Raw genomic sequence first — 20,347 nt, 5'->3', positions numbered from 1 at the left:
CACTCCACTGCGTCCCACAAGGTGTGGGAGAAGAGAGCACGGTCACAAGAAGTGTTCAGAGATTGCAGGGCAGAGCTAGAAGAGGAAAAAAACCTATGACAAGCGTCAAGTGTCCTGGCCTCTCTTTTTAGAGGGACAGGAGGAATAAAATCAATATTCTGGGTGGCTAAAGCACCCTGTGCCACAAAACTCTTATTAGGTGGATGTCTAAGGAGACCGGACGGATCGTCCTGAGCCGGGCGATGCCTATGAGAAATAGAACGATCCACAGAGAGCCCTGTTTCAGATTTAACCCAAGGATCCAACAGGATAATAAAAAGACATACAGTCAAAGGAAGGACAGACTCTATGGCCAGACCAGGATGCAGAATGCCAAGTAAAGGGTCTACTGACAATTTCACAGAAGGAAGTTATAAATCCAATACAAATGAAACTCAATTGAGCATGTCCGCCAGAGTGGAACTCGCCTCGGTAGCCAAACCAGGAGAAGGCTGGAGAGATTCTAAGACACTGGCGTCACCCAAGTCAAGTAACTAGCTAGACTGCATAGGGGGTGGGATGGTGACACACCACACCTTCCTTAGTACCTCAAAAACCATGGTCCTCAGAAGGATAAACCAGAGGAAGGGCTCCAGAGAGCAGAGGAAAAGAGTCAGGGCAAGGCGACTCCATTGGTGCAGCATCCAACGCGTAACCAAAGCTGGTTGACTCCAAGAAGACGACGCCTCGACATCAGAAGGAGCGTCATCGACAGTATCACCATCGGAACCAGCAGACAAGAGCCTGACAACAACATCGTAGTCGGCAGGCCAGAAGCAGGAGCCAAAGGTGGTAGCCTTGATGGGCTGTGCAACGGCGACGCAATGGTGTCAGAACTGAGAAGGAGGTCAAACAAAGTGAGTAGAAGGTGTCTAATTAACTGTCTAGTCAAGAGAAGAAAGGCAGGACCAGGTCTGGACAACAGAAATAGTGTAACAGGAGAATCTCATAATGAAGACGTTGCTGAACTGCTGCCCTTCTGTGGCTGTGCCACTTTTAATTCACACTTTTCTGATTACTAACTGGTTAATGTGTGCTGGCTGCGGTATGTATGAACAAGAGGAGCGGATATAAACCAGTAATATGCAGTCCAGAAGGGGATCTTACATGTCACCAGCTTGCTACCAGCTTCAACCTCCCTAAATGGTGCAGACACACCAGGGAGCCCTTTCAGTATGGAATGCCTCCCCGTACAACAGCTACTGTCTTGTGTGTGAGTAGTCCTGCTGCCTGAGAAAGGGTAACCAGGAGTGACAGGACGAGTGTGACAGTGCACTATCCAAACAATATTATATTTACATGGGGTAATCTAATATTCATTAAACTAAAAAGCAGACGATCACAGCCACCATCAACATATATTACAAAACGTTTATACAAACAAATGTATTTCCCAGGAAAACATGAGGGGATACTGTATGTGAAAAAAAACTTATACCTGTTGATTGATGACCTCCAAACGTGATTCCCTTAAGTGTGTCTTAAGCCATTCTGTAGCCTGTGAAGAAGGATCAACTAGAAAAGGACACACTTGGCTCTGGCGAAAAACAAAAAAACAACATATTACACAATCCAGTAGAAACACTTTTAGCATTGTGGATCCCTAGAACACAAACCTTGTTTCTCACTTTCAGCCATGATAAACTACAAATATATGTTCTCAGATGGTACCTAGGCCATCAACGGCAAAAGATTTCTGTGGAGTAAGACAATTTCAAGAAACTTGGTCATGAAGGGCCGAATTCATGCAGGTGTTTGAGTACATGAGGGTAATTTAGAAGATAATAGAATTAATTTTATAATTCTAAATTCCAAATTTGCACTTACAACAGCAGAAAACATACCAATGTTAGTTTATGGTTATATGGGGAATAGAAAGTGTCATGTGGTAAAGGGTAGCTGCAAAATGCATGATGGTAGATAGACAAAAACATTGTGCATGGCCACTGTCACCCTCGAATTACTTGTAAAGTTAATCCCAAAACAGTTGGTGAAACTAGTTTCAGGGAGTGAATGGGAAATGAGCAACCCCTTATTTTATTGGGTGCATTGGAAACAGTCTTGTGAAGGCCAAAAAATCTTATGAATGTCATTTAGTTAAAAAGGAACACACTGCTGTAGATAAACATGGGTTTGCAACAGAAAATTAAGCACCCAATTAAAAAAGTTAGATGTGCAAATGCAGATTTCGGCTATACTTTGTCACTTAAATGGTCCGCCTTGTGGACACTGCTTGATTAAGAGCCTGATCACGATCTTGGCGGACAGGGTTACTCAGTTACAAATGTGGCGGATATCCCGTCCGCCAAATTACAATTCAATAATATCCTCTGGAACAACTAATTTGGAGACGGGATATCCGTCAAGTTTGTGAAGGAGTATCACATCCGCCAAGATCGTAATCAGGCCCTAAGTCTGGATGAGACAGAATACGCCTGGAGTTTTTATGAACCACCCAGTATGGGAGATCTACTTCAATTGTAGTAAGCGGCCAAAAAGAGTAGATATCTTACTTTCTTTCAAATTACTTTGCAAATTAACATTTTGTAAGCCATCCTACCGCTCTCAAGGCCAGGTGCACACAATTTACCTGTTGAAAAGTACATCAGAAAGCATACAAGTCACAAGGCATAGTAAAAGCCAAAAGGTACCACTGGTATAGAGAGACCAAGGAAACACTGCACCACCCATTGGGTTCAAGGAAGGATGGACTGCAGAAGATGCAAGGAAAGAGATTCAAGACTGGAGTCCCCGCATGGAGCAGTGATTTGCAGATCATGAGGGTCACCAGCTCCTGAACAAAAGCCATTAAAATAAACTGTACACCCAGTTTTGGAGAGAAAGTTGTTATGGAGAGGCGCTGCCAAGCATCACAGGGCAGCGCACCAACTAAGCCCCCCTCGTTACGTCTCCTGTGATTAAAACGTATTTTAAACAACCAGCTTCTTCTGACTGCAGGCTGCAGGTCAGAGTGCAGACTAATGGCAGAAGAAGCAAGGAAAGTATGAGACAAGACACACACACCCAGAGCTTCGAGAAGGGTTAATCAGTGCTGCAACCTGCGAGAAGACAGCGGAAAAATCAGGAAACAACATAGGGTCAATTGGTAGGAGCACCGTGATAGGTGTATTCTACCATAACTAGGGCAATTGGGGAAACAATTAAGTTTTCATATTTTTAGATTATTTAAATTACAGACCTGGATTAGGGGTGCGTCGGTTCCTACACCCGTGCAAACCTCTCTCTGCACGCGTGTCAGAATGATTAATTTTTCGTCACAACCCAACACTTGTATTCTTAACTGATACCTTTCGCGTAAGACAATTTTTGGTACGCTAAGCACCAAAAATCATCTGTTTCCATCATACCATAACTGGTGTGACTTACTGTCTCCGGTAAATAACGATACCCAGCATATCGTTATTTATCGGGAGCGACAGCACCCCTAATCAAGGCCTCAGGCTGCAAGAGTAAAATAATACTTGTACTGCTATGGCGGGGCATTACATGAAGAGGAGTCCAGTTAAAAAAGAAAAGAACGTCGAAAACAAAATATCAAATTTAGACCTCTCTTACCGAAAATTTCAAAGAATAGATCTAAGGCAGCGTCGAAATAAAAAGCAAACAGAAATTAAAAGTCAACAACGTAAGGAAATGCAAACATGGATACAATCATAGACATAAACGATGACAATTAAATGAAGGGAGACATTTGTGAAACTTAAATATTAACAAACATGCACATAAACCAAACAGAGCAAAGCTTCAGGAAACTCAAAGTAGTTTCATGTTTAAAAGAAATCTCTCAGATGTGGGTGTCGAACCCACATTTCACAAAAACTGCCAATACGATTGTAAGTGAATATCTATTTGGCGAATTGTCATTCACTTTAATACAACAACTAATATTAATTAATAAAGGTAACAACGCTGAAAATTGGCTTTTCTCAGTGTTTAATTTGTAAAAAATAAAAATGAAGTGCCTGGCCCCTGCACTTTGCACCACCCATTGCTTCCACTACCGCTGCAAAGCACAATATACTACTTGTGTAACGATATATCTGTAAGAGACATTAGTTAGTGATAGATTTCTTACCTTAGAATATCCCCAGGCGTCAGACTGGATCCGGAAAGTTTTGCTTAGCACTACCCCTGCGCGTCAGTAGGTGGCGTCCTGCGGTTCGGCGTGCGTCACTAGCGTCGTCAGCGCCGAGATGACGTCACGGAGAGTACTTAAGCGCCACCCATGCACGCTGACGTCAGTTCTGTACGCGACTTTCCGCGCCAGGAACGCAGAGCCATGCAAGATACTGACCATTGGTGCATTAAACTAGGGCCCTAAAAGGGATGACCTTAACCCTAGTAATCGGTTCGCAGAACGGGGAGGATGGATGGGGCGGTAAGGAATCTATTACTAATTAATGTCTCTTACAGATATATAATTACACAAGTAGTAACTTGTGCATCTGAAAGAGACACGTTTGTGATAGAATCCTTACCTTAGAATAGCTACCCCAGCAATACCAACCCCGGTGGTGGGTCTGCGAACAAGATTACACCAGAAAGTCACGGAGCACAGAACGGTAAAAGAAGCCGTCCCCCAGGACTTGACTGTCAAGGCAGTAGTGCTTGGTAAACGTGTGCAGCGAGGTCCACGTAGCTGCCCGACAAATATCCTGCAAGGGACTGCCGCGTCCCAAGCCGGTAGTGGCTGCTGTTGCCCTGGTGGAATGGGTGAGCAGCCCCACAGGAGGCTCCTTCTTAGCCAAGGAGTAACATGCTTTGATGCATGGGAGATGGTCTGCTTGGCATGGCCCGATCTTTTTTGGCACCCGTATCCAACAAAGAGCTGGTCATCCACCCGGAACTGTTGTGTACGCTGCAGATAGAATGCGAGCACCCGTTTTGGGTCCAGACGGTGGAGCCTCTCCTCCTCCCTTGAGGGATGCGGAGGCGGAAAGAAGGTGGGCAAAGTGATGGTCTGCCCGATGTGGAAGGGCGTAACAACCTTTAGCAAGAAAGAAGGGCGGGTCCTTAAAACCACCTTGTCCGGATGAAAAGAAAGGAAAGGTGGTTTGGAAGAAAGAGCCTGGAGCTCACTCACTCTTCTGGCAGAACTGATAGCAACCAGGAAAGCAGTCTTTAAGGTGAGAAGACATAAAGGACAGGTGTGAAGCGGCTCAAAGGGAGCGCACATCAAATAAGTCAACACAAGATTCAAGTCCCACTGAGGCATTATAAACGGAACCAGAGGGACCGTGTGTGTAATGCCTTTCAGGAAATGGTTAACAACCGGGAACTTAAAAAGAGAAGGCTGATCAGGAAGCCATAGAAAGGTGGAGATCGAAAAAAGATAACCTTTGATAGTGCCCAGAGCAGAGCCCTGCTGGGCCACGGAAAGAAGGAACAGAAGTACCTCTGAGAAAGAGGGGCAGAAAGGGGATCCACAGGCTTCGCTGTGCACCATGCAACAAATTTGTTCCACCGGCAGGCGTATACCGTTTTAGTGGAGGGACGCCTGCCTACCAAAATAACATCACAGACATCGGGAGGAAAATCGGAAGCTGTCAACTGTCGCCTCTCAATCTCCACGCATGGAGGTGGAGGCTGGACAGGTTCGGGTTTAGGACCGTCCCCTGCTGCTGCGACAGAAGATCCTCCCGAGGAGGCAGACAGATCGGGGGATCGATCGCCATGCTGAGAAGTTTGGGATAACAGTATCTTCGTGCCCAATCCGGAGCCACAAGGATGACTTGGGCCCGGTCGTGCCTGATCTTCTTCAGCACTCTGGGCAGAAGTGGTATAGGCGGAAAGGCGTACAACAGACTGCAACTCCACTCACGACAAAAGCGTAGCCGAGCGAGTGCCGCCTTGGAAATTCCAACGCGCAGAACTGATGACATTGCGCGTTCTCTTCGATGGCGAATAGATCTAACCAAGACTCTCCTCATCGCTGAAAGAGAACTTGTGCCATCTCCGAGTTCAGACGCCATTCGTGATCCATCAGGCACAGGCGGCAGAGTTCGTCCGCCCTGGCTTTCAGAGAACCTGCCAGGTGTTGAACCACCAAGGTAATGCCTTCACGTTCCAGCCATTTCCAGAAGCGCAGAGCCTCCTGGCATAGGGTTCAGGACCCTACCCCGCCCTGTTTGTTGCAGTATCACATGGTGGTGGTGTTGTCCGTGAATACCTGCGCTACACATCCCCGGACAGAGGGAAGGAATGCTTTCAGAGCAAATCGGATCGCCCGAAGCTCCAGAAGGTTGAGATGGAGCCGGGACTCCGCCGGAGAACAGAGGCCTCTAATCTCCACCTCTCCCAAGTGGCCTCCCCATCCCAGGAGGGATGCATCCGTCACCACTGTGTGCTCCAGTTGGAGAAGGGAGAGGAATCTGCCATTGACCCAATCGCGATTCACGAGCCACCACTGCAAGTGTCGTGCAGTGCTCTCCAAGATCTGGACGTGATCGTACAGGTTGCCCTGATGATGTGCCCACTGGAACTTCAGGTCCCACTGCAGAGCCCGCAAATGCCATTTGGCATGTTGCACTAGCAGGATGCAGGAGGCCATCAGGCCCAGGAGCTGGAGGGCCATCCTGACTGAAACCCAGGAAAGAGGCTGAAAGATCGGAATCATAGCTTGAATATCCCGGACTCGCTGCACGGGAGGATAAACCTGAAACAGCGTAGAATCCAGAACTGCTCAGATGAATGGGAGCTTCCGAGAGGGACTCAGGTGCGACTTTGGCACGTTGATGGAGAACCCCAGCAGATGCAGGAGTTCTGCCGTAGTCTGAAGGTGGCTGACGACCGTTTGGGGCGAGTCCGCCTTGAACAACCAGTCGTCGAGGTAGGGGAAGACTGACACCCCTGACCTGCGCAGATGAGCTGCGACCACGGGCATCACTTTCGTGAACACCCGAGGGACGCTGGTAAGGCCAATGGGGAGCATGGCAAACTGAAAATGCTCCTGGCACACCATGAACCACAGTTAAGGCCAGTGGGCCGGCAGGATAGGGATGTGAATATAAGCGTCCTACAAGTCCAACAGTACCATCCAGTCTCCAGAGTCTAGGGCAGCCAGGACCTGAGCCAGAGTCAGCATTTGATGTCCCAGAGGTCCAAGATGGGGCGCAGGCCCCCCTTGTCTTTCTTGGGGAACAGAAAGTAGTGGGAATAACAACCACTCCCTACTTCCTGCCCGGGAATGCACTCGATGGCCCCCTTGCCCAAGAGGACCGTGACTTCCTGTTGGAGACGAGCCAAATGATCCTCGACATGTGGTGGCACCGAGGTGGCATGGCTGGAGGGGAGGACTGAAAGGGTAGGGAGTAACCCTTGCAGATTATCTGCAGCACCCACTTGTCCGATGTAATATCGCGCCAGTGGGGGAGGTGGTGGCGGATCCTGCCACCCACCGGCGTGGAGTGCTTCACGAAGCTCAGATTAGGAAGGTTAGGAGGTAGGAACAGCGGGGGTGGAGGTGGACTGACCCGCACGCTGATTCACAGACCCGCCCTTGCATAATTCGTGACCACGGCCGCGCTGAGGCTGGTTCTGCACAGGCTTGTTGAAGGAACATGCCTGGGTGCGTGGCCCGTGAGTCCTTGAAATGCTCCAATGCACTTTGAGCCTCATCGCCAAACAGGCGGGTGCCATCAAAGGGCATATGCATTAGCGAGCTCTGGACAACGGACGAAAACCCAGTCGAACGCAACCAGGAGTGGCGTCGCAACGCCACCGTTGTAGAAATCGCCCTGCCCAACGATTCTGAGGTGTCCAACCCACACCGAATGGCGAACTTAGCTTCATCCTTACCTTCAGCAATCACCTGAGAAAGGACAGCCTGGACCTCCTCAGGACACTGAGACAACACTTGAGCAACGGCATCCCACACTGCGTGAGAGTGGCGGCCCCAACAAGCAGGCGGCGTTCACCGACTTAAGCCCCAAGCTGGCCGAAGAGAACAACCACTTACCAAACTGCTCCAATTTCTTAGAGTCCTTGCCCGGCAGAGCCGTGGGAAAGGCACTCTGCGACGTCGAGGCCTGGATGACCAGACTCCCAGGCGTGGGATGGGTGGTCAGAAAGGCCGGGTCGCCAGGTACTGGGCGGTGGCGTTTGGCGACATTTTTATCCACAGGGCCCCCCGTGGCCGGCCGCGACCAAGAGGACTTTGGTAAGGACGTCATTGAAGGGAAGCAACGGCTCCAACGAAGTAGACGCTGTCTCGAGCACCTCGGTGAGGAGGTTGGTTTTGAGGGCCACCGTGGGTAGGTCGAGGTTGAGGGCCTCTGCAGCCCGACAGAGCACCATTGTGTAGGAAGCGCCCTACTCCATCTTAGGTGGGGGGGAGGCAAACCCCGGGTCAGAAAATACATCAAGGTCGCCGGCGTCCTCCAGGTCATCCACCCAATCCTGCTCGGAGTTACACTGCTGGGCAAGAGGGTCCTCGGACCCTTCCCAGTCCTCCTCCACCTCCGCCGCAAGAGGGGCCGGTGGCGGGGGCAGAGCCGAACAAGGGACAAACAGCGTCGGAAACAGCGCCCAGAACGCGGATCCCAGGTCGGAACAAAATGGTCCTTGAACCGCTGCAAGGGTGGAATGAACAACACCCATTGTGGCGCCGAGGGTGGTGCCAAATGGTGCTGGGGCCAGAGCCGGCAACGCTGCACCTTGTGGCACCAGGGCTGGAACAATGGCGTTGGATCCTGTGGCGCCGGGGCAGGAGTCGCTAGCGGAGCCGCCGGGCCGACATGATCTGGACACGGGGCCCGCAGGCCCGTCGGCAGGAGCAAGAGGCCTAAAAAGGCAGTCCATGGCAGTAAGAAACTCTTGCACCTGTTCGGGAGTCGCCGACGGACCCGGGTGGGGCGGGTAGACCGTGGGACTCCCAGACTCCAGAGGAGCTGTAGGGGCAGAGCCTCTTTCCCCCTCGTCTGCCTCCGAGAAGCAAAGGGGGATGTCGGAGAGCAAACACGCTTCTTTGACTTGTTTTTATGATGTCGCTGACCAGAATCCGAAGGGGAAGACTTGGAGCCCGAGGAGTGACGGCTCCGGTCCTACGACCGGTCCCGCGAATGGTCCCTAGACCCGGAGCGGCAGTGTGACGAATGCCGGACTTCCAGCAATTTCCGGCGCGGCTCCCTCAAGGCCTTCGGGACTGCTCAGTCTCCAGGCAGTAAAGGCAAACATTGGGGGTCCGCCACCGACGTACACCAGGAGAAAAAGTGGGGAGACAAAAGTCTCAAATAGTAGCCAAAAAGTGACTAAGTGTGACTATGTGCACAATCCGGAACTGCGCTTGCTGGAGCCAAAAAAGAAAGAACTAACGTCAGCGCGCATGGGTGGTGCCTAAGTACTCTCCGTGACGTCATCTCGGCGCTGACGGCGCCAGTGACGGACGCGGAGCCGCAGGACACCACCTACTGATGCACAGGGGTACTGCTAAGCAAAACTTTCCGGATCCAGTCTAACGCCTGGGGATATTCTAAGGTAAGGAATCTATCACTAACGTGTCTCTTTCAGATTGACAGTACTATCACTACTAGGCAATCATACACATAGAAGTGTGACATTTCAGACTTTGAATATACATTAAAATGACTAATACATGCCGTCCAAGCTATTCCTAAAGGTTGGGTGGCAAGTATTAGTGATTTTAATGTATATTTAATTTTTAAACAATAGCTGAGAGCTCTTAAAAATATAAGACAGGGGGGCGTGGCTAAGATGGCGGCTCGATAGGACGTGTCCCGAGGAGGCTCCCCGATCCCGGTCCCCCGACCGCTCCTCAAAGCAGACTTGCGGGGCAGTAGCGGGTCGGCCAGGGGCCCGGACAGTGCTCGGAGGCGGAGCAGTGAGTCGCACACGGAGAGCGCCGGCCGAGACGGACCAGAGGCGCGAAAAACTACACCCCAGCGCCTGCGGAAAAAGAGCGCCTGGGCTCCGCGATACCGCCGGGCGGATGAGCTGCTGCACCGGAGGCCTCCCCAACGGGTGCAGTGGCCCCGGAGTGACACCTGCCAACATTCGACTGCGGGCCCCCGTGGGGCGGCCCGCGGAGTGAGGCGCCTACGGAGCCGGCACCCAGAATCACCAGAGGCCCCGGCTTGGGCCTACCCGCCGGAGGTACGGCGCAGAAGGGCTGATCGGCTGGGTGAGCTGCGGAGCAAGGAGCGCACGGCCCCGCACTACATCCGAGCGGCTGTGCTGCTGCACCAGAGGCTTCCCCAGAGGGTGCAGCGGCCCCGGAGAGACACCTGGCTAAATCTGACTGCAGGCCCCGGTTGCGGCGCCCACATCCACTCGAGGCCCCGGCTTGGGCCTACTCGCCGGAGGCGCGGAGAGACCGGGCTGATCAGCCAGGTGGGGAGCACACCATTAGTCACCGACGCCCACCGAACAGAAGGGTCATTGCACGGGCCCAAGACGGCTCTGCCACAGATGGACCGTTGGCATCACGAGGCCGGGCGTAACTAGGCCCCAACCAAGAGCAGTGGTGCTGCTTGCACAAGGGCACAGGAGAGGCAGCCCCGATGCGGACTAGTGAGAACCGGGGCGCTGGGCGAGCCCTTGCAGGGAGAACCGGGCCTGCGACAATACGAGTGGCCCCAACGCAGCGGGCGCAGACTGCGCACCTCCACAGCCCACCGGGCCCCGGACCAGGAAAGGAAGACGAGGGAGCCGCCGGGGCCGCGGTGTACGCCACAGAATTCAGGGGGCAGTGCTCGAGACCCTAGAAGGCGCCTGCAGATTGATTAACGCGCCAAGGGCCCTACTCGCACAGGGCTTAGCGATCCACCAGCGGAACCCGAGGCGCAGAGAGCCCCAGCCCCAGGTAGAGGCTCGGGGGCATAGCACGGGCCCCCGGTGTTGGGCAGAGACCAAGGGCCGCACCGCAGAGGCGCGGCCACTGCAACGCGACGGAGTAAGCCGCTGCAGGGCATCGCGCGACGGCGCATTCCAGGATCCAGGCCTAGGGATAGACGACCCCCACGGAACCGTAACACCATCCCGAGGCATCGCACTTCCTCCCCCACACACGCGGCTGTCACGGTCTGACTGCGATCAGGCCACAGGAAAGGGCTAGCCCGGGCCGGCGGACGGGAGAAGGATGGCGTCCTCCAATCGCAAGAGGAACCGCACTATACACGAGATGCTGGCCAAAGGGACTGTTAAGACTGACAAAAGCCCTGACAAACCAGCTCAGGCGCCCCCTCCTAAAGGGAAGGATCACGAAGGCGGGGAGGCCCCGGTGACCAAGGCGTTCATGGAAGCCCTGTTCACCTCCCTTAAGGAAGACTTCCAAACCCTCCGACAAGAAATGGCGGAGGACTATAAGGAACTCCGACGGGATGTCGATGACCTTGGGGAGCGGGTGGCCGCGAATGAGCTCACGGAACAGGCCAGAAGCGAAGAGGTAGAGCTCTTACGGCAGGAAATTATCAGGCTTAATGAGCAGCAAACAGACCTCCAATCTCACACAGAAGACCTGGAGAACCGTTCGAGGCGCAATAACATTCGGGTTCGGAATGTGCCACCCAAAGTCAAGGGGGACGACATGGCAGGATACCTACAAACCCTATTTCGGGCGGTGCTTGACGAAGACGAGGACTTTGAGATCCGTATTGATAGAGCCCATAGGGTGGGCCCAGCGCGCCGAGCTCAAGGTCCCCCGCCGGACATCCTGGCCTTCTTGCCCGACTACCCCCCCAAGGAACGCATTCTGAAGGCGGCAAGGCTCAAACAGCCCCTTCACTTCCAAGGCCATGCAGTGGACTTATTCCAGGATTTATCGGCAATCACCCTACAAAAGCGGAGAGCGTTCAAGATAGCTACCAACTTTCTTCGCAAAGAGGGGGTCCCATACTCCTGGGGACACCCGTTCCGACTGATCTTCAAGTGGAACGGGGCCCTCCACCAACTGCGATCTTTACGAGACACTTGCACCCTGCTGGGCATTCCACTCGAGGAAGACCAACCGGACGACGCCGAGGGAGGGCGGTTGTCCGGGGCTTCAGCTAGATCCCCACAAGCGAATGGCGACGGCTGGCAGAAGGTGAGACGAGGACGACCCCCTAAGAAAAGCCTCATGCCGAACCCGGAGACAATGGCGCAAGAACAGGCCGCAGCGATTCAAGAGGTCTCCAAAGACACTGGCGCCGAACTCTGAGAGAATGCAGCGATGGTCGTAATCAGCTAAGTTGTGGCGACACGGTGGGGGGGTGGGATGGGGGGTCTTGAGCCGCCACTGCCACATAACCCACACGTTTGCTCATCCACCACAGGCCTGGACTGACGGTACAGAGGCCTGGGACAATGTGCACCAGTTGGGGGTTCCCTGTTTGGAATGGGGGGGCCGGGGAGGGAGGGGAGGATGCGGGATGGGGTGGGGGGTCTCAGGGGGTATGTCCAGGTGTGTTCCACTCGCCAAAGCAACGAGATCAGAAGGGGCGAGTGATCTTCCTTTAGACCTTTGGAAGAGAGTGGGTGGTTATAGACCTCCTCATGGCTGAAGAACCTATACAGATTCTTACCCTTAATGTTAAAGGGCTAAACAACCCGATTAAGAGGAGAGCGGTGCTCTCATACCTGGAACACCCTGGTGCGGCAGTGTGCCTCCTACAGGAGACACATCTATTAGCTAAGGACTGGCACCGCATGAGGTCCAGGGCGTTTCCGACCCAGCTTTACTCCTCCACCACTGAGAAAAAGGCAGGAGTTGCCCTACTATTTGCTAAACACTTCAAAGGCCGGGTGGGGGACAAAGTGGCGGAGATCAAGGGTAGGCTCCTAGCCCACACGATTCCCATTGGGAACCTGTCACTCATAGTGGGTTCCATCTATGCCCCTAACACAAAACAGGAGGCGTTTCTTCAAGGGGCACTATCCGAAGTTCTGAGCGCTAGCTCGAGGCACATACTGATTGGAGGGGACATAAACTTGGTCATGGATAACGAACGGGATCGGTCCGGGCGTAGGTTTGGCGACTCTGGGGCGCTCTCCACTGAGGGGAAACGTTGGCTCACCGACCGGGGATTCCTGGACACCTGGAGGGAAGCACACCACACAGCCCCAGGGTATACCTTCTACTCTCATGTGCACCATACATATGCCAGAATTGATCATTTCCTCAGCTCCACTGGTTTAGCCCCGATGGTGCGGATGTGGAAGTCACCCCAGCGGCCCTATCTGATCACCATGCAGTACTAATACACCTACAGGTTCCACGACAAAGAACACATAAAGGTAGTTGGGGGCTCCGGGAAACCCTGCTCTCCCGTAAAGGGGTCACGCAACAGATAAGCCAGAGCATCACGGACTACTTAAGCCAGAACGACACAGGAGAGGTGGCAATGACAGCGGTCTGGGGGGGACGCTAAAAGCGGTAATTAGAGGGGAGCTGATTGCGATTTCGGCTGCAGAAAATAGGGAAAGGAAGGAACGCCGCCAGGAGTTGACGGCACAAGTGCTAGAACTGGAGCAGGCGCATAGCCGAACTGGAGCAGGCGCATAGCCGAACCGGAGCACCTAGAATCTGGCGCAAGTTGAAAGCGGCCAGGGCACAGTTGGCGAGCCTGGATCTTGACCGGGCGGAATACGCGGCACTGCGCCTCAAACACACGTACTACGTGGGGGGGGACAGGACGGGTCGCCTACTCGCCAACAGGCTCAAGGCGAAAATCGTCCGAGCTAAAATCCCACTCATATGCGAGGACGAGGGCCAAGAACTTCGGGCAGATGATCATATAGCGGAGGCATTTAAGACATTCTATGCCACGCTCTACGCAGCTGACCCCGCAGCGGACACTGCCACGGGGACGGCATACCTAGATGGAGCTAATGTGACAGCCCTCAATGAGGCTAACGCCCTAGCGCTGGACGCTCCCATTCGATTGGACGAAGTAATCTCCGCCATTGCACGCCTCAAACCGCTCAAGGCGCCCGGCCCGGATGGCTTCTCCACGGGCTTCTATGTCTCTCTACCCCCTTCTGACCCCGGTGCTAACAAAGCTATTCAACTCCTTTCAGGGGCCCGGGTCGATCTCGCCGGAGATGCTAGAGGCCAACATCATCGTTCTGCCAAAACCAGGCAAGGACAAGACCCGCTGCGCAGCATACCGGCCAATCTCCCTCCTCAATCTCGACTTAAAACTTTTCACGGGGATCCTGGCAACGCGACTAGGCCCATGACTCCCCGGCATAATAGAGCCGGACCAGGCGGGCTTTATCCCCACACGCCAAAGCGCAGAGAACACCAAGCGCCTCTTGCACGTGATAGATAAGGCATGTTATAACGCCACAGACGCGGCCCTCCTCTCCGTCGACGCTGAAAAAGCGGTTGATCGGGTTGACTGGACCCATCTTGACCGGACGTTAGCGAAATTCGGACTGGGCGAGAGGTTCAGGGCGTGGGTGGCCGGCTGCTACACATCCCCTTGGGCGGCGGTTAAAGTGAACGGAACGAGCTCCACGCAGTTCGCCATCCGTCGCGGCACGAGACAAGGCTGCCCGCTCTCGCCCCTGCTATTTGCCCTCTATATAGAACCTTTCGCCCAGCGCGTGAGAGACAATCGGGCCATCACGGGCATTAAATTTGGGGGCGAGGAACACACGATAAGCCTTTACGCGGACGACATTCTGGTCGCCGTGGACAATGCCAGAGTCTCGATACCGGCGTTCCTGGAAGAGATGGAACGGTTTGGGGAGGTGTCTGGCTTTAAGATGAATATCGGCAAATCGGTCATTCTTCCCCTGGGATGCAACTCCCACCAGGTCAACAGGGGCTTGTTAAATCTAGGAGGGCTATCCACGCAAACTGCGCTCCCATATTTGGGGATTGAACTGACGCCTAACATGGCTCAAACAGTAGAGCTAAACTACACTAAACTGCTCACACGCATTCAGGAGGACATTCGGAGGTGGAAACAACAACCGCTTTCGTGGCTCGGCCGGGTGGCGGCGGTCAAAATGTCCCTGCTGCCGAAGGTGTTGTACTTGTTTCAAACCATCCCAATCACCCCTCCGATAGGCATGATCAAGAAGTTGCAAGACACGATACAGCAATACGTCTGGGCTGGCAAGCGCCCTAGGATGCGACGTGACCTGCTCACGAGCGTCCCCGCAGAAGGGGGATTGGGGGTCCCCGACTTACAGCGGTACTTTCAGGCTACACAGATGCGATACCTTTTGGAGTGGTCCAGGCCGATGTCTGAGAAGCGCTGGCTATTCCAAGATAGGGCCATGGCTGGGATGCCGCTCTGGAAGATTCCATTTTTGGCGCGTACAGATAGACCAGCATACATTAAAAAGTCACCCATCACTCGGACTCTTCTACAGGTCTGGGACGCAGTCCCGGTGACAAGAGATCTCACGTCCTTTCCCTCGCCAATGACGCCACTGTTTAAAAACCCGGCGTTCCCACCGGGCATGGTCCCTGGCTCCTTCCCGCAATGGAGTCGGACCACATGCAGCTCGGCAGGTCACCTATTTGACACGCAGGGCTTTATGACACTGAAAGCTGTACAAGATGGGTACTCCATCCATAAACCGCAAACCTTTCAATATTTCCAGCTGCGGCATTGGCTCACCAGTACGGACGTCATGCCGCACACAGGCCGCGCTCTTAAGCCATACGAGAAATGGCTTCTTACCAAAACCTCGGATAAACGGGCGATTACAGAACTGTACAAGATGTTGACTCCCCCCCAGCCATCAGCTAAATCTGTAGGACAGCAGCGATGGGAACGGGAGCTGGGCCGTACGCTCTCACACAAAGAATGGCAAGACGTCTACTATAGGGCACATCACACGGCCCGTAATGTAGCCAGTCGGGAAACAGCGGTTAAAGTGGCATATTACTGGCACTTAACGCCGGAGCGTCTACACAAAAGCAATCCTCGCCGGGACCCCTTGTGTTGGAGAGGCTGCGGACACGTAGGGACCATGCTCCACCTGCTCTGGGAATGCCCGACGGTATTGGGGTACTGGGAGGAGGTACTTCGAGATGTAGACAACTGTTTCGGTACAGAGATTCCCCGCTTCCTCGCGTACGCGATTCTCGGCCTACCCAACAAGCTCACCTTTCCACTCAAGTCCGTTCGGGGACGCCAGATGGGGCTGACACTTGGGGCTGCAACGCAACATATCCTTTCATTATGGGGCACTCCACGGGCACTCACACACACAGGATGGCTCCACAGACTATGGTACATACTGGGAATGGAACGGATACAGGCGTCCCTAACACAGACTTCAGACATCTTTAGGGAAACTTGGGCACCATTGATCTCCTTGCTGTCACAGGAATTTCACGAGCTCACCTGCCCAAAATACCTCAAAGTCCTTAGATTAGTTGCTGAATTCCATAACCCAACAGAAGACGGGGCATGAAAGGTCAATGAGGGATACACTCGTACGCCACGCACTTACACAGCAGAACACACCGGACAATAGGGGGAGGGAGGGAGGGGTTAGCTCCGAGGGTACTATGGTTGGGGTTAGGGAGGTCCAGGTGGGAGGCGGGGTTCAGAGGGTTTTGAAAATCAGTCGAGCACTGGGCCGGACTCATGCCCTCTTGCGTGGACTTATGGCACTTCGCTCTAGAGAACGACACCCCGTTGCTCATCGCGAACATTGAGGTGACAGACGAACTGGGGCTATGTCTATTTGTTTAATGTACTGCTGTACTAGAATGCATATGATAATAAAATACATTTGTTAAAAAAAAAATAAGACAAACGGCGACACCATGTGGCAGGCTGTCATAAGAATCAGTGTTGACAGTAAAGTGCTGGTGCTGAGCACCAGAAACCACCAGCTCAAATTAAACACTGGCTTTTCTTTTTACTGAAGCTGGATAAACTCGTCTAAAGAGATCTCCTGTATGTGGGCAGACATAAGAGAGTTCTACTTTTTTTCAGGGAATCAGTTCAGGTCGTGCTTTTGTCCTGCTAGGGACGAATAATAGGCCATTGGTCCTAGTATAGGTACATCGAGAGGTTTTAGTGCAAACGCAATATCAATTAGCAAGGGTCATTTTCTGATGCCTAGCTCTGTTCTACCCCAGAAGTGACAGAGCAGAGCTGTGTGTAAGCACTATTTCTCCCAATTGACGTAAGTTTCTTACTCAACTTATTCCACACCCTAACACCAGTAGCACGTCAGAATCAGAGCTTCCAGTGAGCAGATCTCTAAAATGGAAACTTTTTAGATGTTAGATAAAGGCAACTCCACAGAACGGGGAGGTGAAACGGTACAGAGGAATCTGCATTAGATAGAGTACCCACCAGAAGGAACGTTACCGAAGGAAAGTAACTTGTTCTTCTGACAGGTATTTCTATCCGCAGATCTGGATACAATATCCTTCTGTCTATCCTACCCTTTTCACCATCTGTGAAACCCACTAAAAGTTGATCATCTACCAAAGTGCTCCTTAGTCCAATTGATATAAAAGCTAAAGACTCTAATAGGAACCCAATCTACTCTTTAGAAGTATGTGGTAGAGAGAAGGAGGTGTGAAGTGTGATTAGTTGCCCCAAATAGAAGGGCAATATCACCTTTGATAAAAAAGGATGCCCTTGTACAAAGCACCAGCTTGTCCAGAGCAAAAGCGGTTCCTGGTGTTTGCACTGGCAGAGCCTGCAGTTCACTGACAAAGAACACGCAAGTAATCGCTATAAAGAAGGCATCATGTGTGTCAGTCGCAGAGCACATTAAGAAGGAAAGAACAAAATTAAAGTGCCACTGCGGCATAACTACTAATGTAGGATAAAACATGTCTATAAGCCCTTTCAAAAGAGCGTACGGTGGGCTTATCAGGCATATGTAGAAAGGCTGAGAGGCCGACAAATAACATTTATGGTTTGCCCACAGCAAGGCCTTGTCAAGATAAAGATTGGACAAACGCAAGAAGGTTTGGCCTGCAATGGATAGGCCCGACGTTCCTTGCAAAAACCCACAAATTTTGCTTATCGTGCAGAATAGAATGATGGGTGTTGAGCACAAGATGACATTAACAAATTACTTAGACACATTGAATCCGCTCAGCTGGTTCACGCAATTTGGATGCAAGGAGGTGTAGGTTGTGGAGGCTCAGGTCTAGTACCCTGCCCTGTGATCGGCAGAGCAGGTCCTCTCAAAGAGGTAGACAGGGGAGGTACTGAGGCAGGAACTCAGAATGAGCAGGTCAGAGTAACAGAACCTTCACTCATAGCCCCAGGCTATCCGGATGGGCTAAGTCTGGTTCCTGCTAACCTTCTGCAAAAGCCAGGGAAGCAGCGGATGGAAAAGACTGGAGTCCCATTGAAGGGGTAACAACTCTTACAGTGAACGCTGAGGCGAAAACTCTAGAGCACAAAGATCTGGAGAATGACATTCTAGGTGGCAGCAAACAGATCTACCCAAGGCATGCAACACTGGGTGAATATGCCTTGAACTATCTCTGGCTACAAACGTCACTCATGGTCAGCTATATTGTGTCTACTGACGTTCCGTGTCCTGGTGTTTAGGGGCATTGCTAGATGGTTAACAGTCAGAGAAATCCCCTTGAAGGTCCAGCCAGCGTCACAGTTTTAGTGCTTCTTGGCACATCACAGGTGAGAGCAGACCACCCGGTTTGTTGCACTACCACATAGAGATTGTGGTGTCTGTCAAAACTTGCACCGGACTGCCCTTGTTGCAATGCAAAAAAGACTTGAGAGCCAGCCAGATGACACACAGCACCAAAAAAGCTGAATTGGTTCTTCTGCTGCATGCAGACCAGAGGCCTCTGATCACCACCTACTCCTTCTTGCATCCCTAGCCCAGAGGCAACATATCCATCACTACTATGAACACTGGATTGGGTAGAGAGAACAGCCTGCTGCAAATCAAGTTGGTATCCTTCCTTTACTAATGAGGGTCCTGGGCCACCTTGGCTAGCACAAGAATGTTGTTAAGAAGCACCCTAAATGGCCACCCCACTGAAGGTGAAAGGTCCACTGCAGACCCCAAGTGCCAACAGGCATGAGGCATCAACATGATAGACGAGGCCATGACTCCAAGAAGTCTCAGTACTGTCCAGAACACACAACCAAGCTTGCAACGTCAGGATCATCTCCTGAATGGCTCAGACTCACTGCAGGGGTGGGAAAGGCTTGAAATGAATCACGCCCAGAACAGCACTGATAAAGAAAATCCTCCACACTGACTGAAGGTGGGATTTCATCTCATTGACTGAGACCCTCAGGAAAGACCGTAGACAGATGGTTGTCCGCAGGTGGTCCAAGGTGGACTATGACAAGCTCACTGTCAACAAAGAGTCATCGGGCTACTGGAATACAGGTACTCATGACCATTCAAGATAAGTTAAAACAACCGCCTTCACCTTCGTAAATACCGGGGTTGTGGGGGGTGGGTAGGGGGACAGAGTAGCCAAACTGCATGAGTGAAATGGAAGTGTTCAGACCCCCACAATAAAGTGGGGGATTCCTGTGGGACTGCAGGACTGTTATATGAAAATATGATTCATAAAAGTCAAAGGACACCATCTAATCCCCAAGATGCATGGCTGAGACGATCTAGGCCAGAGTCAGAATGAAAGGTCGAAAATCGGCCTGAGCCCAGCAACTTTCTTGAGCACTAGGAAGTAATGGGAGCAACACCCTTTGCACCTCTTCTACTTCTTGGAGACTCTCCGGATTGCCACTTTGGCCACCAGTGACTGAATCTCTTTGCCGAAGATAGAGGGATTTTCTGTCAACGTCTGATTAAAAATAGGAGGAACTCAGTGTGATGGGGAGGAATTGCCACAAAAGGAAGAGCATACCTATGACGGATAACCTACACAACACACTGGGCAGAGATAATTCCATCACAACTGGGCAGGTAAAAACATATTCTTCCCCGAGCTGGGCACAGATGTGTCCCAAATGGAGAATCATAGAGACTTGTTGGATACAGCTGCAAGGAAAGAGGAAGATGAGGACTGGCCATGTTGTTGGTGGCCCTGTGCTCTGCCACCACCATCCCCTTGCAACCTCGAAAAGGCTAAGCGGGTCTCTGAACAGGCTAAGACGGCAGCCTCTGGTGGTAAGCCAGGCCCCGGCAGTAAACTCTGAATTTAAGGTATTGTTGATGTAAGTAGCAGGCTGTTGAGGGCAAGTATAAGGAGCACACAGTAGAACAGCTATCTTTGAACCACTGAATCTGCTCTGTTTCTAAACAGCCTGCTTGTCCCTGGATAAACCTGTGGTACACATCCAAGTGTGATGGTGAATCACCACATTAGTGCCCATACAAAGCCCCCACAGTCTATTGTCTGGGC

General features: G+C 52.2%; 1 protein-coding gene across 2 annotated transcripts in view; it reads right to left on the bottom strand.

Annotated features, from left to right (window-relative positions):
- Nucleotides 1-20,347, bottom strand: part of DYNC2H1 (dynein cytoplasmic 2 heavy chain 1) — a 1,763,151-nt gene that overhangs the window by 556,448 nt on the left and 1,186,356 nt on the right. For both annotated transcript variants that reach the window (XM_078657019.1, XM_078657020.1), the window contains exon 64: nucleotides 1,478-1,576. In XM_078657019.1, the coding sequence (XP_078513145.1) occupies nucleotides 1,478-1,576 (99 nt within the window). The remainder of the gene's footprint in view (nucleotides 1-1,477; nucleotides 1,577-20,347) is intronic.

This window comes from Lissotriton helveticus, chromosome 8 (genome assembly GCF_964261635.1).
Source record: "Lissotriton helveticus chromosome 8, aLisHel1.1, whole genome shotgun sequence".
Classification (NCBI taxonomy): domain Eukaryota; kingdom Metazoa; phylum Chordata; class Amphibia; order Caudata; family Salamandridae; genus Lissotriton; species Lissotriton helveticus.
The sequence above is the reverse complement of the archived record's forward strand: the minus strand, read 5'-3'. Positions and strand labels throughout refer to the sequence as shown.